The sequence below is a fragment of the Thamnophis elegans genome, chromosome 1 (genome assembly GCF_009769535.1).
Source record: "Thamnophis elegans isolate rThaEle1 chromosome 1, rThaEle1.pri, whole genome shotgun sequence".
Classification (NCBI taxonomy): Eukaryota; Metazoa; Chordata; class Lepidosauria; order Squamata; family Colubridae; genus Thamnophis; species Thamnophis elegans.
The window spans coordinates 119,392,440-119,416,094 of NC_045541.1; the positions used below are offsets into that span (position 1 = coordinate 119,392,440).

At 37.2% G+C, this 23,655-nt stretch overlaps 1 protein-coding gene across 1 annotated transcript; it reads left to right on the forward strand.

Annotated features, from left to right (window-relative positions):
• Nucleotides 1-22,969, forward strand: GPR176 (G protein-coupled receptor 176). The gene is made up of 3 exons (XM_032210005.1): nucleotides 1-220; nucleotides 18,780-19,032; nucleotides 21,865-22,969. Exons 1-3 carry the CDS (start codon nucleotides 1-3, stop codon nucleotides 22,967-22,969), a joined length of 1,578 nt encoding a protein of 525 aa, XP_032065896.1.
• Nucleotides 22,970-23,655: the final 686 nt, after the last annotated feature.

A 23,655-nucleotide genomic window follows, 5' to 3' on the forward strand; every position in this document is an offset into this window, starting at 1 on the left:
ATGGGCTACAATGCAAGCTGGGCTTCAGCCAACGCGAGCGAGCGCGGTCCCTTTCAGGCTGTCAAAAGCTCCCCGAACGCATCCAGTGCTCAGATCCTGGGAATCAACCGAAGCGCCCACGCGGTCGGGACGTCAGAATACGAGGCATATAGGGAAGAACAAACCTATCGACATTTTACTACCGTTATCCAGGTTGTCATCTTAATAGGTTCTCTGCTAGGTAAGTAAACACGGTTGTAGGGTGGGGTCCCCCAGTGGTCTTGTTTATACAGGATTTAACTCTTTCAAGGGCTATGGTCTACAGGAGGTAATACACTTAGAAGGAAGATCATTTAGCAGATTTACGATTGCCATCGTTCAATATTATGCTGCTTCTGAGATGACAACATGCTGTGCTTTGGTCATCCGAGATTGCTATCTTCTGCACAGCTGACCTATTTCCAATAAAGGAAATTACCTAGCTGAACTCTGTGCAGGATTGCAGCCTTTTGCACTTTCTGGATAGGGAGTGAGAGATAAGGGTTTGCCTATATTCATTTATAAAACTTTTATCGAGAATTCTAGTTTCTCATAGGAGCTCCCTATCAATGCACTACTTCTGCTCCTTGTTTACATTCTGTGCAACTGCAACACTAGAAAAGTTTTCTAGTGGCAAGCCAAGTTGCATAATGATAGTCCTCTGCGGCATCCCATATTATAATGATCACTTGCTCTAGACAGGAAAATCACTATCTCCAATTAGTTCTCTCCTTGGTTGAAGCCAACTCTATTGATCATGCGTTCAGGATTACTACCTTTCTGTAGAAATGTGTGTTTTTCTGTTTGTGTGAATGATATATAAGTCCCTGGAAAATCTATATGAGGTTTTAAGCTATAATTCCCAGTCTAAACCTGTTGTATGCAGAGATGTGAGAGGTAAAGCTGAAAAATTATGTGGTGTTCATGTTTGGATATTACTTAACTTAATGTTTATTTATTAGAAAGTAAACATAATGAAAAAAATCCCAGGCATTCATCTTACTATGAATTGAGGAACTAATTAAAATAGAAATATTTGAGGATTTTGTTGAATTTCTAACAAAACATAAGCAAAAAGAAAGGCTGTGGGTTCCATTTTTTCAATTGGATATAGTAGAGTTTGATATCTTAATATATGACTTCTAAAATATGCACATTTGATACTAAAATTACTACACCAAGTTTAGTGAGAATCACTACTTATTGATTCGTTGATTGTTGTCTTAGATAATAAATGATTTGATCATTTTACCTCACAGAAGCTGTTAGTATAGAGACACTTCTTTTGTCTAAGTCCTGTCAGTAATTCCTGTTTAATTTTTAAAGTAAATTGCTAGATTTGTTTAAACAAAAAGTTCCCCACCTGTATATTTTTTGGAGATACTTGGAATTTACAGCTAAACCCCTGTTTTCTAGGTATCTCTGAAGCTCAAGCAACTGCAATTGTAATTCCCTCTTCATATCCGATGCTTCTTTATTAGATTAAAATATTGTTTCTTCTACTGTTTTGGAAGTACATTTATGAGTCCTAGAGTTCCTAGTTATATTACTATATTATTTTTATTTGTCTGTGATTTTTTAACCTATTAGATATGTTTATCATATTGTCACATTGGGTCTATATAGTGTTATCTCTGTTTCCAAAGAAAGGTTCCTGCTTTGTGATGCTTCCAGGTTTATTTTGCTTGCACTTTTACATACATATGTACCTCCTATAGCTGATATTCTTTGTATCTGCTCTGAACTGAATCCAAGTTAATTTTACATGAGATTCACTGGCATTTTGTAAAAGATAACTTCTCAGCATTATTCCTTGATACATAAGTTATAAAAGTATAATAAAATAATTCAGTTTGCAACCATGATAGAAATAAATTAGCAAACTGCAATATGAACTAACTTTGCTGATGAACATATAATCCTGTAATGAATCTCTTTGGAGATTCTCAGTCATCCAAGTCATGGTTCTCCCAAAGATGCTTTTTCAAAAGGAAACTGGACTTCGTTTTTCCTTGAAGACATTTTACTTTTCATCAAGAAGCTTATTCAATTTTGACTGGAGAACTGAAGAAGCTTCTTGGATGACAAATGAAATCTCTTCAAAAATCTAGTTTCCTTTTGAAAAAGCACCTTTAAGAATGTAATTAATCATTTTTCCAATTCTGTAATACTATGAATGCTAAAATAAAAAAAAGAAAAAAGAGAATTTTTCATTGAATATCTTTGAAACGCCATGTATTCTTCCAAAGGTGCTTTTCCAAAAGGCAACTGGACTTTTTGGGGGTTTTTTTCTTTCTTTCTTTGAGAACATTTCACTTCTTTTTCAAGAAGCTTCTTCAGTTCTGTTCATCTGAGGCCTGTGTGTTACCTCTCAGGAGAGCATTCAAGTTTAAGGCCTCTCTACAACATCTACACCAAAGGAACTTTAAACTTTAAATGAATTTTGGGGAATTAAATCTAAGTATCATACACACCACAGTCTCTTCCAGGTAAATATTTTTTCATTGATACACATAATTCAAACAGAATCAAAGAACTAAAATAGTTTCCTTTAGAAGGAGCAACAAATTAATAATTTATAAAGACTTGAGCTGGAGCAAATTAATAATTAAGTATAAAAAACAAAATGAAGAATAAAATGCAAATCAAAGGAAATCCATAAAAGAAAATAAAGGGTAAAATGAAAATCAAATTATTGCAGAATAGAAACAGATAGTGCCATTTATGGCACAAACAGTAATTGTAGATACAGAATTCTCATTCTTCTAAGACTGTAAGCCATTTTGAGGCTGGATATGTAAAATCCCTTCTGCAGTTCCACATGAATGGCTGTGAGCCTTGTTCATTGAGCTTTTATATCATTTTGCCCAGTTGGTGTCTCCCCTACTCTGCACTAAAAGACTTGACACTGGGAATTGATTCTAAGTTATATAAAGAATTATTGACTTATTTACATTGCAGCAGTCCATTCTTAAGACAAATAGGACATGAATAGTCAAATGGCCAGCTATCCGCAAAGGGGCACAGCTGACATACTAGATAGATCTGTGCAATGGCCCTCTTGAGCCCAGTTGCCATATCTTATTCAAATAGGAGCTGTGAGTCCAACAACCCCCCCCCCCACACACACACATACACATTGCACACCAATCTTGAATGGGGAAAATTGAGTAATCTGAGACAACTTCAACTTTACATACCATTGAATAGCATCTAAATACATGTATACAGAGGCGATGTTATTAGCAATTAATAAGCAAATGGCACACTGTATTGACATAGATTATCTGTGGATGTTGCTTATAATGAAATATGGCTCCCATTTACTGAGTGTGTGTGTGTATGAGAAAGAGAGACTACCGTAAATCTCTGCAAATTCCTATATGTTGTTTCTTACTTTACTTTGTTTCTTTTTCTTCCTAAATAAGTTGTACTGTACATTGCTTATTTTGTTTGGTTTTATATTGAAGCAAAATAAACTGAAAAGGACAAATACTGTACAATGAATGTAGAAAGGGATTAATTTATAAAAACAATTAACAATTAAATGGGGTTAGGATTAATGTGTTTATTCTGAACATGGACATCTTTTCTCTGACATACACAAATGGAAAATGGCTATATGTAAGCCAAGAAGGAATAACATAATCTAAATTAAGATAGGTTTCGATAGTCTTTGGGTGTAGCATTATTATATGTAGTAAGTTATTGTCGAAGCATATTGTATGAATTATACATGGGTTTATTTGTTTGGGCATAGCATGTGATGTGAAGCTAGGTGCTAATCTTGTTCAAGAAAAATAGAAAGCAAATTCTGATCAGGTTAGGACTCTATATCCTGGACAGAAACTGTTAAGGAAGAGTTAGGAGGGAAAAGAAATTCAGAGCGTTCTTTATCAAATCAGAGTTTGAAGCCCAGGGCAGGCTTCAAACTCTGATTTGATAAAGAATGCTCTGAACAACCTTTCTAAGGGCAGGGGTTACCCTATCCATTCTTTGCTGATAGTAAGATTGGTATAAGTAAAAAAAACTTTTATGCTGAGCATTGAAAATATGTTTCTGCTGGGGGGGAGTGCATTATATAGGTTGCAGTGTGTCTAGAGAAGCATGCACTGAATGTTTGCAGCCCTTTTGGGCTCTGAGAACAGTTTTATTTGAAAACTAGCTGTTTTAAGCATCTTTAATGCTTAGCATATCTATTTTGCATCATTTTTGGATAAGAATGGACTCACACAAAACTGGTCATTTTTCACAATTTACAGATTGAAAAAATTATCCCAAGGCCCACGGGGACTAAAGAAAGTAAGCCATGTGTAAGCAGTTGAGTTTCCTTCTGACAAAAGCAATGTGCTCAGAGTCAAACAGAAAGAAGAAAACAACAATTTAAATTTGAATTAATGAAAAGAGTTCCGCAGAATTTTAGGTTGCTTGATTTCTTTGAGATCCATTTAACCAAAAATAGACTGCAGGGGGGAAATGGAAAGTGATGTCACAGAGAATAATAAAAGCGTTCGAATGAACATAAAGAGACAATAATGATTCTGGATGCAATTAGTTTTTCCATCTTGTTTTACGCAGTTACTGGCAGGGTAAAAACTGGCAGTCACTGACAGATGCTGGTACTTTTTCATTGCATCAGCCAATGATTTGGTGAAACTATGTGGACAATCATGGTCCTGTCTATGAAACATCTACTGACTTTCATTCTCATGGTATCCTATTTGTTGCTGAAAGCCTTCAGATCCTTTTGTGTACTTCCTAGAATAAAAAAGAAGCTTCAAGCTAAGACATCTGAGTACTGCCAAGGGAAATAGGAGATATCAGTGGTCAGGAATTCAGCATGGTTGGGTTCTCCCATAACAGGTTTCTAGGAGATAAATCAGCTATAGAACATAACCTGTGAAATACATAACTTAAAATTTCTACATCTAAAACAAAACTGTCTTATTTTAAGTTCAGCCATATCAATATCTGTCTGTCTGTCTGTCTGTCTGTCTGTCTGTCTGTCTGTCTATCTATCTATCTATCTATCTATCTATCTATCTATCTATCTATCTATCTATCTATCTATCTATCTACAGTATCTATCTATCTACAGTATCTATATCTTCATGCATTAGTATATAAAAAGAAACACCCCCCAAAAGGTACCCTCCTAAAACAGAGAACCAAACAAAAGTATATCGTAATATATAGAAAAGACTTTAATCACACTAAATAATATTGATCATTCTTGATAAAAATACACATTTCATATGCAGAAAGCAAACATATTTCAGCCATTCATTTGAAATAAATGCATATATGGTAATACTTTTTAAAAGTATACCCATATACTTTACCCATGTATAAGCCCATCTGCAGGTAAGAAGACCCTTGAATTTTTAACCAAAATAAGAGGAAAATGCCTCACCTGTGGATAAGCAATTCTGAAATTAAAACATGAAAATTTTGAAGGACAGTAGTAATAGACTGGAAATTGCATTTCTTCCTGAAGCCTCCGGAGAGAGAAAAATGGCCCAACACGCAAACCGGAATGTTAATTTTGAGAAACCCAGAAGACTGGATTAAATGCCAGATGTCTAGAGAACTGTTAATATTAACCTTATTTTCAAAAAGTTGTAAAATTGAGGGAATTAGCAAACTGATATATCTGACATTAACATACGGGGAGCATTATAGCAGATTATAAATATAGTGATTTGTAAGCATTTTAAAAACTATTTGGTGATTACCAGAAATGTATATGAAATTGTCAAGAGAAAAATATTATTAAGCTATACTAAAGGTTTTTAAAATTATTATTATTATTATTATTATTATTATTATTATTATTATTATTATTATCTAGTTACACAATGCTTTAAAAGCAATATATTCTGATTTCAGGAAACAATTTGGCAAGATGTGTCATAACATTCAGATTCAGTGTAGGCTGGACATGATAATTACATGGATAAATAGGTACTCAAAATGATGCTTAAAGAGTTTTCATCAATGTCTCCCTATAAGGTTGGACTGCAATAATGCATAGTATGTGACAAGGTTCAATTTTTATTTATGTTAATAGTTAGAATGAAGACGTAGAAGGGATGCTTATCAGTTTAATGGGGGGGATGCTCAGTGAAGTGGGAGAATGTACCCCCCCATAGCTCCTCTCAATCATTGTAAACTTCCTAAACCCGTGTTTAAAAATACAGTAGCTCAAGTGCCTAAGACCTATCAGTAGACAATGACAGCAGGCGGTCTTCTTGCTATTGTGATTATTCATAAATGGATGGGTATATTCACAAAAGGGAGTGATGTTCTTAGGGTCATATGGAAAATGCCTTCTCCAAATTGCACGGTTTGGAGAACAACTCTTCAGAATAATCACAAGAAAGATGTCCATTTGCAGAAAGGCCTGAGGTGGCCTGGATAGGAAGGCAATAGGTTGGTTATGTCTGTCAGTAGCTGAGGGGGGAAAAAAGATGTGCAGCAATTTGGTTGAGTTGGTAGGCCCTATACATGGCTGAAGCCTTCCAGGCTTGTTAGATAGTCAGCAGTCAAGGCCTCCAATGCAGTAGCAGATTTCTATGCACTGTGGATCCTGTAGCCTGCAACAGGCCTTCCAGTGCCTCTCCCACCCCCACAAGCTACCCACATGATCCTTATCTCAGACTTTGCTTAACGATCCACAAGATTGACTAACAGCAGGAATGCCGAGATTGTGGTTATTAAGGAGAGCAAAGTGGTTACACAATGTCTTTAACTGCTTTGCTCAATGATCAAGATTTCAGACTCAGTTGTGGTCATAAACTGAGACCTACCTGTATTTCATTTATACATTATTATATGAGCAACCTCTGGAATGGATACAAGTTTGTTTTGTGAAATGTGTTATAATTGCTAAGAAGCATACCGTACATTTCAATGGAGAACACAGTATTCTGTTTATGGGATTGCCTCCGGAGAGAGAAAAATGGCCCAACACGCAAACCGGAAGTCCATTCTCAAACTTCTGTTTTGCACCTTGGGTTGTTATTCGCCCTCTGGAGGCTGGCCGGCGAAAAATGGCTGAAAATGAAGGGCGAAATCAGCTGGCGAGCGCACTCATGCATGCTGGAGCTGACAAGGCAACGCCTTCCGTGCCCTAAGAAATGGCTCCATGTGCCAACTGTGGAATGAATGCCATAGGTTCACCATCACAGGACTAGCCTATTAGGTTTTGGGATCTTGGTTCAACGTTGTAGGGACCACAATTTTTATTATCACCCCCTTAAAACTATGATTTTTCTCCAACAAGTCTAAAACTAATAACTACTATAGTGGTAGCTAACTTATTCATTGAACAAGTTGGATGCTTTGAACATCCTTTAAACATCCAAGAATAGTTTTCAATAATCCAGAAAGAAAAGTATTGAAATAAATTGTATTTCTTCCTTAGCCCAAAATATTATGGCACTGAGAATAAGATTTTGCCAGAGAGGAGGGAATTGGGTTCCAGTTGCAGCTAAATAAATTTGTTACAAAAACAGTAGCTTAGTTCTTTTGCTGAGTGTAACTAGGCTCTTTTTCAAGTTTGGTGCCTATGACAAACTGCTATTTTAAAGAGCCCTCTATATGATATCCAAATGCATATCCGGTGAGGCTTTAAACTAAGAAGCTGGCTCCCAAGAATAGAAGCCAAAGTCTGGCAAGCAATATTCATGGTTTGGCTGAGGATCAACTTCGTGACCATGGGATTGCTTCCACTAAGAGCAATGGGCAGTCATAGATCAAAGCCAGTGTTTTTCAACTTCAACAACGTTAAGATGTGTAGACTTCAACTTTCAGAATCCTCCAGCCAGCCTGAGAACCAAAGAAAAGGGTTTTTTTTCCCTTTTGCTTTATGAATTGGGATTAATTCTTGTGCCCCCAGTGCAAGTTTCCTAATCTAGGTTGTCTCCCCCACCCCCATGTTATCTAAGATACGAAATATGTACAATATCTTAACTTTTCCTTACAGAATAAACTTGGTTTGTGACAATTGATGGCTTAAATCAAGAAAACTCTACAGCAAAAGAATAGTCTTCCTTTGATTGCTGAAGCTATTTCACATGTATTTAAGTGTATTTGTTTTAAAGAGAAGTGTTAATCAGACTTCTCCATTTAGGTTATCTGACTGAGGTTTCATAAAAATGCAAGGCAATAGGTGCCTTCCTTCTTAAATGGAATATGGCCTTCAAATCAATCCCTCTAGTGTACATTTGCTACTCAGTCCTATTGCCATTTCTTATTCCCCTTTAATTTGCTGAGCATCAGGCATTACAGTTTGTTCCAGGATTGGAACTCAGATTAATTGCCTCTTCAGGTTTCCAAAGGCACTGTGGGCAGATATCCAAACTTGCAAGAAGTGTGAAAGAAACTATGAAAGAACATCATTAAAAGAACATTCTTTCAATCTTAAGGACTTTTTGTTCTCTTTTCTTAGGACCTCCTGAGTACAATAAGATATGTTTTGTGAGTTCTACATATATATTTTAATAACAAGACCTTGTAGAAGTTGCATATGGCGGATACCATGGGTACTCCTTTTTAGTAGTTGATGGGGAATTTTAAATTACATTATATTTTCTGAAAATAGAGCATTGAGCAGAGTAACATAATAGAAAAATGATAGACTGACCTCACTATGTATAAAAGATTGCTCTTTTAATTAATGGTATTTTTAATTCTGCTTTACAGAAATCAGACTTGCTAGAAGCTGACTGTAGATTCCCCATTTATTTCAGAATTTAGACATCTGGCTAAAGAGGATGAACTGGATGTAGTTTTCTCCCTGCTCCCTCTTTGTAAGGACCCCAGCGTACTTCAGCAATGTATTACAATTACATGTCAGCAAGGATCAAGAGGGTTGCATTTGATCACATTATTCGGTAGTAGGAGAAAAACCTTCACCTGTTTCACCTTACTCCTTCAGTAGATTCACTGAGATTCAAAAAATGGTCTATCCACATTTTTCAAGACATTTGGGGAGCTGCAACGTTCAAACACATCATATGTCAACAGCACAAAATTGCTAATCTGAACAATTGCAAGTTACTAGGAACTCTGTACAGGCTCTGTATGACAATCTTAAGTTTTGGTGTGGCATGACAGTAAAATCTAAAACATCTGGTAAATTCAGGCTTGGAAGCCTAAATAAACTCAATGCGTAGTTTGTGTTCTAAAAAGCCTCTCCTGTGTAAGCTTTTTGATACAACCATGAAAACTAATCATCTCACCATTCAGTGACAGGTTGGGAGATCAGTTTCTATAGAACAGAAACAAATATATTTAAGAGCAAACCAAACATGTAGGAACAGAGTAGTATAGGGAGAGTGTTAAAAAAGCTAAAACTCAGAATGAATTGATACTAGAAGCAACATATAAGGCTTAGCAATCAGAATATCAGATTTTCGGTGGATAAATCAAAGTGTTTAACAGGTAACAAAGAAAAGATAGAGCTAATTTTTCATGTTTCAGATTACTTTTTTTCCAATGAAAGGAAATGTGTTTCAGATTATGAGCAACAGAATGAAGAAATAGCATTAAACCTTGAAATTTACAGAAGCATAGTTAGGGAATACTTTGAATTATTTTGAAGCTCAAGATCCAGATCAGTAGCATTCTAGGGTTCTGAAAGAACTGGCAATTGTGTTAATTTTGAGAAACCCAGAAGACTGGATTAAATGCCAGATGTCTAGAGAACTGTTAATATTAACCTTATTTTCAAAAAGTTGTAAAATTGAGGGAATTAGCAAACTGATATATCTGACATTAACATACGGGGAACATTATAGCAGATTATAAATATAGTGATTTGTAAGCATTTTAAAAACTATTTGGTGATTACCAGAAATGTATATGAAATTGTCAAGAGAAAAATATTATTAAGCTATACTAAAGGTTTTTAAAATTATTATTATTATTATTATTATTATTATTATTATTATTATTATTATTATCTAGTTACATAATGCTTTAAAAGCAATATATTCTGATTTCAGGAAACAATTTGGCAAGATGTGTCATAACATTCAGATTCAGTGTAGGCTGGACATGATAATTACATGGATAAATAGGTACTCAAAATGATGCTTAAAGAGTTTTCATCAATGTCTCCCTATAAGGTTGGACTGCAATAATGCATAGTATGTGACAAGGTTCAATTTTTATTTATGTTAATAGTTAGAATGAAGACGTAGAAGGGATGCTTATCAGTTTAATGGGGGGGATGCTCAGTGAAGTGGGAGAATGTACCCCCCCATAGCTCCTCTCAATCATTGTAAACTTCCTAAACCCGTGTTTAAAAATACAGTAGCTCAAGTGCCTAAGACCTATCAGTAGACAATGACAGCAGGCGGTCTTCTTGCTATTGTGATTATTCATAAATGGATGGGTATATTCACAAAAGGGAGTGATGTTCTTAGGGTCATATGGAAAATGCCTTCTCCAAATTGCACGGTTTGGAGAACAACTCTTCAGAATAATCACAAGAAAGATGTCCATTTGCAGAAAGGCCTGAGGTGGCCTGGATAGGAAGGCAATAGGTTGGTTATGTCTGTCAGTAGCTGAGGGGGGAAAAAAGATGTGCAGCAATTTGGTTGAGTTGGTAGGCCCTATACATGGCTGAAGCCTTCCAGGCTTGTTAGATAGTCAGCAGTCAAGGCCTCCAATGCAGTAGCAGATTTCTATGCACTGTGGATCCTGTAGCCTGCAACAGGCCTTCCAGTGCCTCTCCCACCCCCACAAGCTACCCACATGATCCTTATCTCAGACTTTGCTTAACGATCCACAAGATTGACTAACAGCAGGAATGCCGAGATTGTGGTTATTAAGGAGAGCAAAGTGGTTACACAATGTCTTTAACTGCTTTGCTCAATGATCAAGATTTCAGACTCAGTTGTGGTCATAAACTGAGACCTACCTGTATTTCATTTATACATTATTATATGAGCAACCTCTGGAATGGATACAAGTTTGTTTTGTGAAATGTCTTATAATTGCTAAGAAGCATTTCAATGGAGAACACAGTATTCTGTTTATGGGATTGCCTCACCAGAGTCACTTATCCAGGCCCTAAGAGTGTTATAATTTTAGTGTACAAATAACAGTGTGAAGTGATGCTTGTTTTACTTTTAATCTGTTCCATTTTTGTAAGCTTTCCTGGGAGTGATAGAGCAGGGCAGTTTATAAACCTTTTAATGCCAATGCTGAACAGAAATACTGTATCAGCTGGTAATGTTGATAAAATGGATCACCCAAATCAGTAGATAGGAAGGTGAACTAAAAGGATATAATATCTTGAATGCACTGGCAAGTGAACAGTTCTTCATATCTACATTATTGCCCTAATAAATCCATCAGTCTAACCTTAAACTTAATCCGAATTAAGCATGTATTCAAGCAGACTCACAAGAAGGATTACATTAGAAAGGTGATAGATGTCAAAAGAGAAGCTGAATTATAAGGAAAAAATTGTAGCTACTCATGCTATGCAAAGAAAATCACAGAGGCCCCTTCTGCCGGACAGAGAGTCTTCCAGGAGCCAGCCCACACCATAGAGCGTACTCCTAGAACGGCCGCTGCTGGAAGACTCAGCAGCCAAGTTTTAGAGTTTGGAAGCCGGAGAAGAAGTTATGCTCGGAGTGCAGCGGGGCGGAACAGGCGCTTGCGCAACCCCCCTCTCCAGCCAGGCAGAGCTCCATGCACTGACCTAGGGAGTATCCCGAATATGCCAAGCCTGGGGAGCGGGCAGAGCACCACGTGCCTTGGCACTTTCAGGATACCGCTAGGTCGGTGAGTGGTGCTCTGCCTGGCCAGAGGGGGGTTGTCCAGGGGGCTTATTTTCAGGGTGGGCTTATATTTTTGCTCACACGAAAAATGTGGCAAGGCATTAAGTTTCAGGGCAGGTTGTATTTTTGGGGAAACACGGTAGGTGAAGAAACATTTTGGTCTGCATGAGAGTCTGCTGGTTGTTTAAGTGACATCACTTTGGATTCTTGCAACCACCTCTTCCCAATTATCTTCCTTGGCTGAGGAAAGCTTATGCGATAAGACAATGGCAGTATATCAATTCGAATAAAATACCAATTACTATATACCTTTATTGACAGTAGTCAGGTGTTCAAGGGAACCATGCTTTTTTTCTGGAGATGTCATATAGAAACATATGTGGATGTCATCAATATATCAATATTACTCAGCTTTGAATCTCCCAAGTATCTTCTCCAGTGGTTTTATTAAAAATATGATTTAAAGTTTTTTAAAAGTACTAGAGACAAAATAGGGCCCTGAGGGATATCGTTTGAGCCATTTCAAGGAATAGGTTTGTCCAAGAAATACATTTGAATACATAAGAGACAAGAACAGAATAATTGCAAAACCATTTCCAAATTGCTTAGGTAACCTAACCTGGTACATCTTGCTCAATGCTTTCAAAAATCATGAGAGTCAAGAAAAAACAATAGAAACATACTCCCTAATTAGCCCCATGTATATATCAGCTTGATCAGACTTATCAAGGTTTTGTTGCCTGAAATCAGTTTGACATGGATCAAAGAATCTTTTACTTCTAGCTTGCCTGAAGCCAAGAAGTTACTTATTCTCAGTCACATCACCCAATCATTCAAAGTTATAGACTGATCTATAATTTTTCATCTCTGAGGGATCCAGATTAGACTTCTTAGGAAGATGAACATTAGCTTTTATGAGTGCTAAATAAGAACACAATTCTCTCATTATACTTGCTGTAGAATATCCACCAAATTATGAAAAGCAAAGATATTGGATGCACAATGAAGGACTAATAAAATTACTAGCATCTTAGCTGAAACAGCTGCAAAAAATAAGAGCACCCAGAGTAAATGCAATGAACTTAATTAAATAAATCAATTTTTAAAAATTCTTGACTGTATAATGCTTGGTAAAAAGAAACTAAGGAAGAGTTTATTCAATTTTTATGAAACTTCTTACATGCAATCTTTTCTTGAACAAATGCTAGATATTAAACCTACAAAAACAGAAAAGCTCCTGCTTCAGGTAGATATTCCACTAGTAGATGAGTTTTTTGCCCCAGTATTATCTGTCATCGAAGGTTGGCGCAGTGGTGGGTTCCGGATCCCATCGCAGCATACCAGGTGTCTACCTTGTGCACATGCGCTGCACACGCCACCGCCTGCGATGCTCCAGCTGCTCGGCGGAGGTCACACAGGCACCGTACACAGCGTGTGCAAATGGCTCGCTAGCTTAAAAAGAGGTAAGGAACGAGGATGGGCGGGTGGGCCCAATGGAAACACTGTTCCGGTACGGTGGCAGCTGTTCTCAGCTGCCACTGGTACACCCATACCGGGGCATACCTCCTGAAACCTACCACTGCATTGGTGATCATGTTGGCGATCCTATTTTTATCAACGTCACATGAAAAGTGTTGTTGAGTTTTGTCCAAACTGGTCCCTTAGAGTTTTGAAGCCATGATGTTGTTCTTCTGCCTGGACTGTTTGTCTTCAGTCTTTCCCTGGAGTATTAAGTGAAGTACACTGTATTTTTCTGGGTGTTGCATCAAATGTCCAAAATATTCTAACTTTTGCTTTTTTTATGGTTTTGATGATTTCCCTTGGCTTTCCCAGGTAGCTTATCACCACCTCATTTCTGACTTTGGCAACCCAACTTATACGTAACAGCTGCCTGTAAATCCACATTTCAAATACTTCTCGTCTCTTCAAGTGGCTTTCTGTCAGAGACCAATTCTCCACTCCGTAGAGCAGGATAGAAAAGATGTAGCATCTGACAACCATGATTTTCAATCTTAGGCTTATGTCGTGACTGCAGAAAACCTTGTTCATTTTGAAGAATGCTGTTTGAGCTTTCTCTATCCTTGTTTTTACTTCAGTGGTCATGTTCCAGCTTTCATGTAAATTAGAATCAAGGTACGTGATTATTAGAGATCAGTAATTATGCATTTCAAAATATTTTCTTGGTGCCAAGCCTATGTCATTTTTTTTTTTGCATTTACACTTTACAGTAGAAAAAAATTGGATAAGAACTTGCAGGGTCAGCAAGTTATTTACTTCAAAATCATAGTTGCTGACTCTGCAAAGTATCATCCAATTTCCCTGCAAAATATTAATACAAAACTTATGAAAGTGAACCTAACATAGAGAGCATACTGTTGCTATGTCACCAGAGAAATTGTCTAGAATGTATCAAGGCACTTCAAATTTATATTGGAAATGTGACCAAAAAGAAGGGACAATTTATCATGTTTATATATATATATATGTGCCTTTTTGTTACATTTGTTATATATATAAACTGATTCAGAGGATTTTGAAGATTAATATACAATTAATATTAGGGATTTTTTCTTTGAGGATTGATGGCTAAATTCACTTTTTTTGATTAGAGAAAAGACAGTAGCTATATTTATTGTTGATTGGAAACTCCTTATGAACTTTTTGCATAAAAATGAAAAAATATATGAATGTGATTTATGGTTTTGATGATGGGTATAAGAGAGTCATGATGTAATTTTAGAGAAAGAGGTATATTTATTATCATACTTACTGATGCAAAGAATATTGGAAGCTAATTCTTTCTATCTTTTTCTTTTCTACTTTAGTTTCTCCCCCTTTTCTCTTTAATTACTTTCTTTTTCTTATTTTATATTTGTTAATACTATATTTTATCTTCCTTCCAAAAACCCTTTAATAGATAAAGAAAGGAAATAATTAGATCATGGTTCTGTCACAAATTGGTTTTACAGAAAGTCACAAATCTGATGATATTAGAGTACTCATTGACATTCTGGATACAGGAAAAAATGGTATCTGCAATAGTGATCCTGTGGGTTGAAGAATAGGTGTCTATATTCTAGTAGAAATTTTTTAAATCCAATTTTAAATATATTTTTATTCCTTGGGTTAATATAAGATGCTCTACTCTATTTGTTAAGGTTAATAAAAATTGGATTATCTTTTCAGCTATCAGAATGTCTTGTGGAATTCATCAAGGATGTTCTATATCTCCTCTTGTTTTTTATTTGGCAATGGAGTGATTGAACTGATTTATTAGACAAATGGAAGATGTTTTCAACATAACAGAAGTAGTTAACCATGAACTATTATTATATGCTGACGACTTACGTATTTTGTAATTAATTTGTAACAATGTTTCTCCCTTTGACTCCACCTGTATACTGTTGGATTACCTAGAATCTTAGAATGAAAACTCCAGATGGGTTGACTTCCATAAATTGCATACTTTCTACTAATATACACCAGTTAGTATCTCTTGCCTAGTATTTTTCAAACTTGCCAACTGTAAAATAACTTTGACTTCAGTTCCCAAAATTCCCCAGCCAACATCACTGTTAGAAAAATATTACTCTAGACTAAATGTGTACATAGTTTGGATCTTTTAACCTCCATTTAGTGATCCAAAACTGGCAATACTTCCCAAAGCTCTACAAAAACCTAGGCACCATGGTTTATGTAAACAACAAGTCTCAAATAACAATAAGACGGACCTCCTTGTCAATTTACATGAAGTTGTGAGAAAAGAATCAGAAACAGACATGGATATATATTCTTTTAAATTAAGCATGTTCACTTTCTGAAATTCTTGCAGCTATATATCCTGTTCATCTCAATAAATTTTGCTAGAGACAACTATGGTGACATATGCTTTGAAAAACATCACTTTGGCATGAGGAGTTTGGCAAGGAGCTTGACAAAACTTACAGAATATATTAAACACTCGAAGAGTATTGCTGTAACTCATTTAATTTTAATTAAGTTTATTTTCTCCAGTCCCCACTCATAATAACATACATATTAGAAATAAGTTTCCATACATTTTTGAGAAATCATATTTATGTTTAGGATTTGAAAACACTCTTTGCACAAAGGCAACTGGAAATGAATATTTAGTCAGATCTGATTATGCTGGGGGAAGAAATGGAAACTTTTTTGCCTGCTGCAGTAAAAATACCGTTTAGTATTCTCCCACCAAGGATTACTCTACTAGTCTCAGGGAAGATGTAAACATGCCCACATTCTTTACTTTGAAGTAATCTTCATATAAAACCAAATATAACTAAATCAGTGACGTGCGGTGAGGTTTATGGCTGGTGAGGCACTGACACAAATTTTTAAGATTTGTGGACTTCAATTCCCAGAATTCCACAGCCAGGCATGCTCAGTTCTGATTTAAAGTGACAGCATTTGTTTTTCTCCTTTGCGAAATAAGTTTCCTTCTTTTTCTTTTTCTTCTCCCTTCCCCTCCCTCCTCCCCCTCTCTCTCCCCCCTCTCAAACACACACACACACACACACAAAGTTGAATTGGAGAAAGTCAGGGAGACCACAGGAGGAGACAGGAAGCCAGTCAAAGAGTCATACTGGAGCACACACACTTTTCCCCAGCCCCAGAAAGATCCAGCCCAGCTTTACTGATTACAGGTTTGAAAAGACAATGTGGCTCTGCCTGCAATCAAACTACACTTGGGGTGAGAAAACACTTCCCTCCAGCCTTTGCCCAAAGCCCCGCACCAGGAGGATGAAGTTTGAATTCCTCCCCCTCCCTCCAACCCACATGTACCTTTTCCAGCTGTTTCAGAGATGATTTCAACTCTGCTCTTGTCTGCTATCATGAAAAGAAAAAAAAGTGTAAAAGGAAAAAGGCAAGAGCTGAGGTCAGGCTGAGCTAGTTGCTGCCAGAGTCACCGTGGATGACTCTGCTTAACTGTTTAAAAAAGCCTCTGAAAAGCACCCTCTACAGGAGGATGCAGGAGAATGACGTGCCTCATCTACATCAGGAATTTTTGGGCTTTTAACTCTTGCTTAACTCTGCTCGAGTGATCATAAAATGTCTAAAGTCAGACTAGATAAGGCACGTCATTCTCCTGCCTCCTCCTGTAGAGGGCTCTTTTAGAGGCTTTTTTAAACAGTTAAGCACTAAGCAGAGTCATCCACGTTGCTGGCAGCAACTAGCTCAGCCTGACCTCAGCTCTTGCTTTTTTCCTTTTACATTTTTCTTTTCTTTTCATGATGACAGTGGTGAGGCTCTGCCTTCCTTGCCTCCCCTGACTGAACGTCACTGAACTAAATAATTTTAAGCTAGCTGCCAAGGTCAATAAAAACATAGCATGTATTTGTGAATAAATCAGAGTTCTTGTTCTTCTGCTCAGTAAGGAGGGAAAAAAATCCTTAACAAGTCAAGTTGCTACAGAAATGGTACTAGGTCCTCATTTGCCATGTTAGACACAAAGCCAAAATGATTGAGTCACAGTTAGCGATCAAGCCAAAGAAAATGATTTTAGCTTCATGAGATTATTGTTGCTATGGTAACCGTGGAGTAGCCTGTGTTGTTTGTTCCCCTTTGAAGCTGTTGCTAATAGGTGAGTACCATAAACTTAATGGCCAGAGTGAGCTGGGGAGAAAATATTGGCAGAGCTTGCTTTAATTATTCAGAAGATCTTGCCAGAGTTAAGCATTTTTAAGGCTGTAGTTCTCTGCACATATAGGAGAATAAGTCACTGAGCATAGATTTAACAAACATGTTTTTGTATATCTTTTGTCTCTTGCTGAAATCTATAAGGTTTAAATGTGATGTTTGCAGGGAAAACCCCAAATAAAAAGAGGGAAAAATACCTATGTGACAACTCAGACACTTAAGAGAACTCATTGACTAAACTAAAGAGAAACTACACTTCATATAAACCTTTACTAAAGTGTTTCCCACCTTATTGTGTTTCAGTCTCTTGTACCTTTCCCAAATTAGCACTGTGGCATCTTGATTTTGTTTTCCTCACCTGTACTAACAATGCTTTGCCTAGTGTCTAATGCCAAGCAATTTCAAATATTTATACTTATCAGGAAGAACAAGGAGGTAGAAAACCAGTCCATAATATTCAATATATTATATCCACTGTGAAATTCTTTTTTTAAAAAGTATCTCCGGTAACATACAAATATTTCAAAATAGACCTTTACAGACAACTCAGTCAAGAAGTTCATGTAATATAATGTAGTACATAAATGATCCAGAGAAAATAACTGCTACATGCACAATTTAGTATGTATGTATGTGTGTGTGTGTGTGTGTGTGTGTGTGTGTGTGTATATATATATATATATATATATATATATATATATATATATATATATATATATATATATATACCATGAGAAAAAATGTTTATATACACCTGTATATATTACATGTATATGTATGCGTGCACACACACACACACACAAACACACACACACACACACACACAAAGGTGCCAATCTCACACATGGGGACTCTGGGCGAACCGCTAGTGGAAATTGTGACGTAGTCGCAGAACCAGTAGGAACGTCAGGCTCGCCATGCCCCCGAACCGGTTCCCCGGTCCCTGCGGCATGTTTTTTTTTTTTTTTTGACATTTTTAATGTGCTGTGCATGCGCAGACCTATTTACAGACAACTGTGCATGCACACGGGGCACACAAATCATGTGCGCACTGAACCGGCAGTAATGCCCACACAAACCCACCCTTTTACCAGGGTGAGCAATGAATAGCACTTAATTCTGGGTAAATATCTACAGAATTAAATGTGATCCTAGTTTGAGAAAGATATCAGCAAGGTATATAGTTACGTTTGAATTAATCTGCAATGCTGTTTGCTGAATAAAATGAAAGAATTACAGGTAACTGTATCATTACACATGTATTTCTTAATTCTCATAGTTTGATTTTTGTTTTTCTTCATCCAGGAAACATTGTGGTCTTGTGGTCGACATGCAGGACATCAGTTTTTAAGTCAGCAACAAACCGATTTATTAAGAACCTGGCTTGTTCTGGGATCTGTGCCAGCCTTGTCTGTGTGCCTTTTGACATTGTTCTCAGTACCAGTCCACACTGCTGTGGGTGGGTCCATACCATGATCTTCTGCAAAATTATCAAATTCTTGCATAAAGTCTTCTGCTCTGTGACCATCCTTAGCTTTCCTGTCATTGCTCTGGATCGGTAAGACACTATGATTATTCACAGGTTATCTTTCAGCTTTCTCCCTTCATAGTTCAACCTGGACAAATTTGTTAATTACCATTCCTCTGATTTATTTTTCTGCTTTCTGGTTGTCTTATTTCCATAGCAACTTGATATTTCTTTTTAGAAAATTAAAAATAAAAAGATTGAATATACAATCAAATGTGAACAACTTGTGAAAGGAGTTTTGTTAAGAGAGACAAACGGATTTGTATAATATGGATGTTGGCTCTTCTTTTTAAATAACGTTGCTAATTTAACCTGACTGGTTGTTTTCTAATCTTCCCGATCACTAAAAAGATAATTTTCTTTGTGCATCTATTAGAAGAAAGGAAGATATTTCCACTTTTTAAAGTACTTATTAAGATATATTATGGATTCTAACTCTCAACCTTACTGTCTTGGAATCTGTAATAATATTTGAAGGACATGACAGAAGTTCTGTGTTGATTTTTCACTAGCTAATTAATACTGCTCTTATCTATTCATTAATTCCCATTACTAGCAAAGCAGATGCTGGATAGGTTGTCTTCTAATCATTTATTTAATGTCATAGTTAGCTAAACTAAGGTTAAATCACAATGCATTGTTTATAAACCACAATGATCTTATCAAAGTAAGAAACTCTATTATGTCTTAATGTGATATGTGAACTGAGCTATTGTGTACCATAGTGGAATTTTCATGTTAACATGCAACATTTAGGTATTTTAGGAAACCTACGCTTTTTGTAACATGGCAGGAATTGCTACACGCTAAGGAAACATGGTTGATTCAATTCTATTCATAGTTTGAAACAAAAGAGGTTATAAGATGATATCAAAAAACAGAAGTTTCAGGATAAATTCTAACCCCCATCTGTGATACAAATTGATCAATATAAGTTGCATTTTTCATTATTTCATGTAGGTTTAAATTAGTGGCTAAAAAGCGATGTATACAGATACTCCTTGACTTACAACCTTTCATTTAGTGACTGCTCAAAGTTACAACAGCACTGAGAAAAATGACATACTGTATTTTTCGGAGTATAAGACGCACCCCTTTTCCTCAAAAAAAAAAAAAGGCTGAAAATTTGGGTGCATCTTGTACACCAAATACAGCATTTTTTGACTCCCAAAGCCCCGCCCCTTCACCAAAATGGCCATGCATACCCTTATGAAGACTTTCAGAGAGCTCCTGGGGGCTGGGGAGGGCAGAAATGAGCAAGAAAAATACCATTTTTGCCCCCCCCCCCTTAGCAGCACTCTATAAGCCTCCATAAGGCTATGCATGCATTTTTTTTACAAAAATGGGCCAGTTTTTGCGAAAAACTGGCTGTTTTTTTGCACATTTTTGCCCCCCCCCCCCTTCCAGGATCACTCTGCAAGCTCCCCCAAGGCTATTCATGCCTTTTTTTGAAAAAGGAACAGGCCCATTTTCATGAAAAACGGGCCATTTTTGGGAGGTTTGCAGAGTGCAACCCCCCCCCCCTTTTGGAAAGCTCTTTAACTGATTGATGAGAATTACATTGGTCAAGTGCTGTGCCAGCAGAAACACCTACCCATCTACTGTATTTCTCTCTATCTCTATTTCTCTCTATATATATTCCTCTTCCTACCTACCTACCTACACACACCCTCTCTCTCCCTACCTACCTACTGTATTTCTCTCTCACTCTCTCTCTCTATTACTCTGTCTATCCCTTTATCTACCTACCTATTACCTAACTACTCTCTCTCTCCCCCTATCTATCTACTGTATTTCTCTCTCTATTTCTGTCTCTCTATCCACCTACCTACCTACATACATTCTCTCACCCTAACTACCCACTGTATTTCTCTCTATTTCTCTCTCTCTCTATTCCTTTCTCTGCCTACCTATCTACCTACTCTCTCCCTACCTATCTACTGTATTTCTCTCTCTCTATTTCTCTCTCTCTAGCCCTCTACCTACCAACCTACCTATTCTCCTTATCTACTGTTTCTCTCTCTACCTACCTACCTACCCCCCTCTATTTCTCTCTCTCTATCCCTTTATCTCCCTACCTACCTATTGTATTTCTTTCTCTCCCTCTCTATCCCTCTATCTACCTACCTAGTTTTTTTTAAAAAAAAATGCCTCTTCAAAACCTTGATGCGTCTTATACTCTGGTGCATCTTATACTCCGAAAAAAATGGGTATGTCTATTTTTCACACTAACAATTGTTGCAGCATCCCCATGGTCATGTGATAAAATGGGGATTCTTGGCAATTGGTTTGTATTTATGATGGTTGCAGTGTCCTGGGGTCATGTGATCAATTTTTGCAAACTTCTGACAAGCAAAGCCAATGGGGAAGCCAGATTCACTTAACAACTGAGTTACTAACATAACAACTGCAATGATTGACTTAATAACTGTGACAAAAAAGTTGTAAAATGGGACAAAACACACTTAACAATGTCTCACTTAGCAACATAAATTTTGGACTCAGTTGTGATCATAAGTCAAGGACTATCTGCACTAGATCCAGTGGTGGGATTCAAATAATTTAACAACTGGTTCTCTGCCCTAATGATTTCTTCCAACAACCAGTTCACCAAACTGCTCAGAAAGTTAACAATTGGTTCTCCCGAAGTGGTGCAAACTGGTTGAAACCCACCACTGACTAGATCTAACATTGAAACATCTAAAATCCTGGTATCTCTGATAATATTAATTTACATCATAGGTCAAGGGATAGTATTCTGCATATGTAACTATTTGGAGATGGAGTCTAATATGGTAGAATAAGAAGGAATGGCATTTCTGTATCCCTTATAGATGTTTCTGCTCTCTCTTCTTTGGATAGGTACTATTCAGTCTTATACCCACTGCAAAGAAAGATATCAGATGCCAAATCACGAGATCTGTTGATCTATATTTGGGCTCATGCAGTGGTGGCCAGCATTCCAGTCTTTGCTGTGACCCATGTGTCAGACATATATGCTATATCCACTTGTACTGGGCCCTGGAGTTACTCTATTGGCCATTTAGCATATGTTATCACTTACAACCTTACCACTGTGATTTTACCAGTGACTGTGGTATTTCTCTTTATGATCCTCATCCGGAAGGCACTGAGCGCCAGCCAGAAGAAAAAAGTCATTATAGCTGCCTTAAGGACTCCTCAAAATACAGTTTCTATTCCTTATGCCTCCCAGAGAGAATCTGAACTTCATGCCATGCTTCTGTCTATGGTTATGATTTTCATTTTCTGCAGTATTCCTTATATGACTATGTTGGTTTATCATGCTACCCTGGATTCTTCTGATTCTTCTGTATACTTGCTTCTCACTGCTATCTGGTTGCCTAAAATATCACTGCTGGCCAACCCAGTTCTCTTCCTGACTGTTAACAAAGCTGTACGGAAATGTTTAGTAGGGACGATACTGCAATTACATCGAAGGTATAGTCGAAGAAACATAGTAAGCTCTGGGAGTGCTGGGGAGGCCAATCTGGAATCTCACGTTCGTTCTGGCAGCCAACTCCTAGAAATGTTTTACATTGGGCAGCAGCAAATTTTCAAGCCTACAGAGGACGAAAATGAAGCTAAATCTGTGGATCCCAATGACTACCAACAGGAGAAGATACCCACAACCAGCTTAGATGTAGAACAAGCCCAAATCCAGACATCTGTTTGTCTTGCAGTTGCAGATTCTGCTGCTCAAATAGCACCAGCTTTATCTACAGAAGCCGAATTGGCCAAAGAAAAGTATTCTACGCAACTGGGTTTTGGACCTTTTGAGTTGCCCCCACAGTGGCTTTCAGAAAACCGAAATGGTAAGAAACGACTTCTGCCTCCTTTAGGAAATACCCCAGAGGAGCTGATCCAGACAAAGCAACCCAGGGGTAAATCAGAACGAAAAATGAGCAGGAACAATAAAGTCAGCATCTTCCCCCAAATGGATTCCTAGCCAAAGAAGGAGCTCCGTATGATGAGAGAAGACTGCCTTTTTGCATTTATATGATCCTATGGATCTGTGCTAAAATGAAATTAAAGGCTTATTTTTGTGCCAGTTATGGCAAAAGCTAAAACTTAAGTGTTCCTTATACACAGGTTTTGTTATGAACACGTATTTCCTTATTTCACAATCTCCCTTTCCCCCATTATATAAAAAAAACAAATGAACTGTTTTCCAAAGAGGTATGTTTGATTTGTTCTTGCCCTACAGATTGCTTCCTCTACTGCGATCTATAAGACTTTTAAGCACAGCAAGCTTGCTTAATTAGGGCTAAAAAAAGTGGATTGCAAAGATTAGAATGAACACAAAGCAGTCCAGAATACAAAGTGAGGCCGAACTAGGAATTCGTTCCACAGTGAGAGGTTTTTTCATGGACCAGAGGGGGTGGTGTGGTTTCACATGCTGCCTGCATCCCGCAGATGGGACTTCGCTTATTTGTGCAGCCTGGTTTCTGGCATGCTGTGGCCAGTGCCATTCCACTGACTGGGGGTTGGGGACCCATGCACTAGAGGACAGCAAGGCAGCCCAGAAAGTCTAGTACCTTTGCTGACATTTAATGGTCATTTGGAGTTGTGTTATACTTCATGCATGCACATGTGCATAAATACACACCTTACAGAGATGTAGCACTTCAGTTA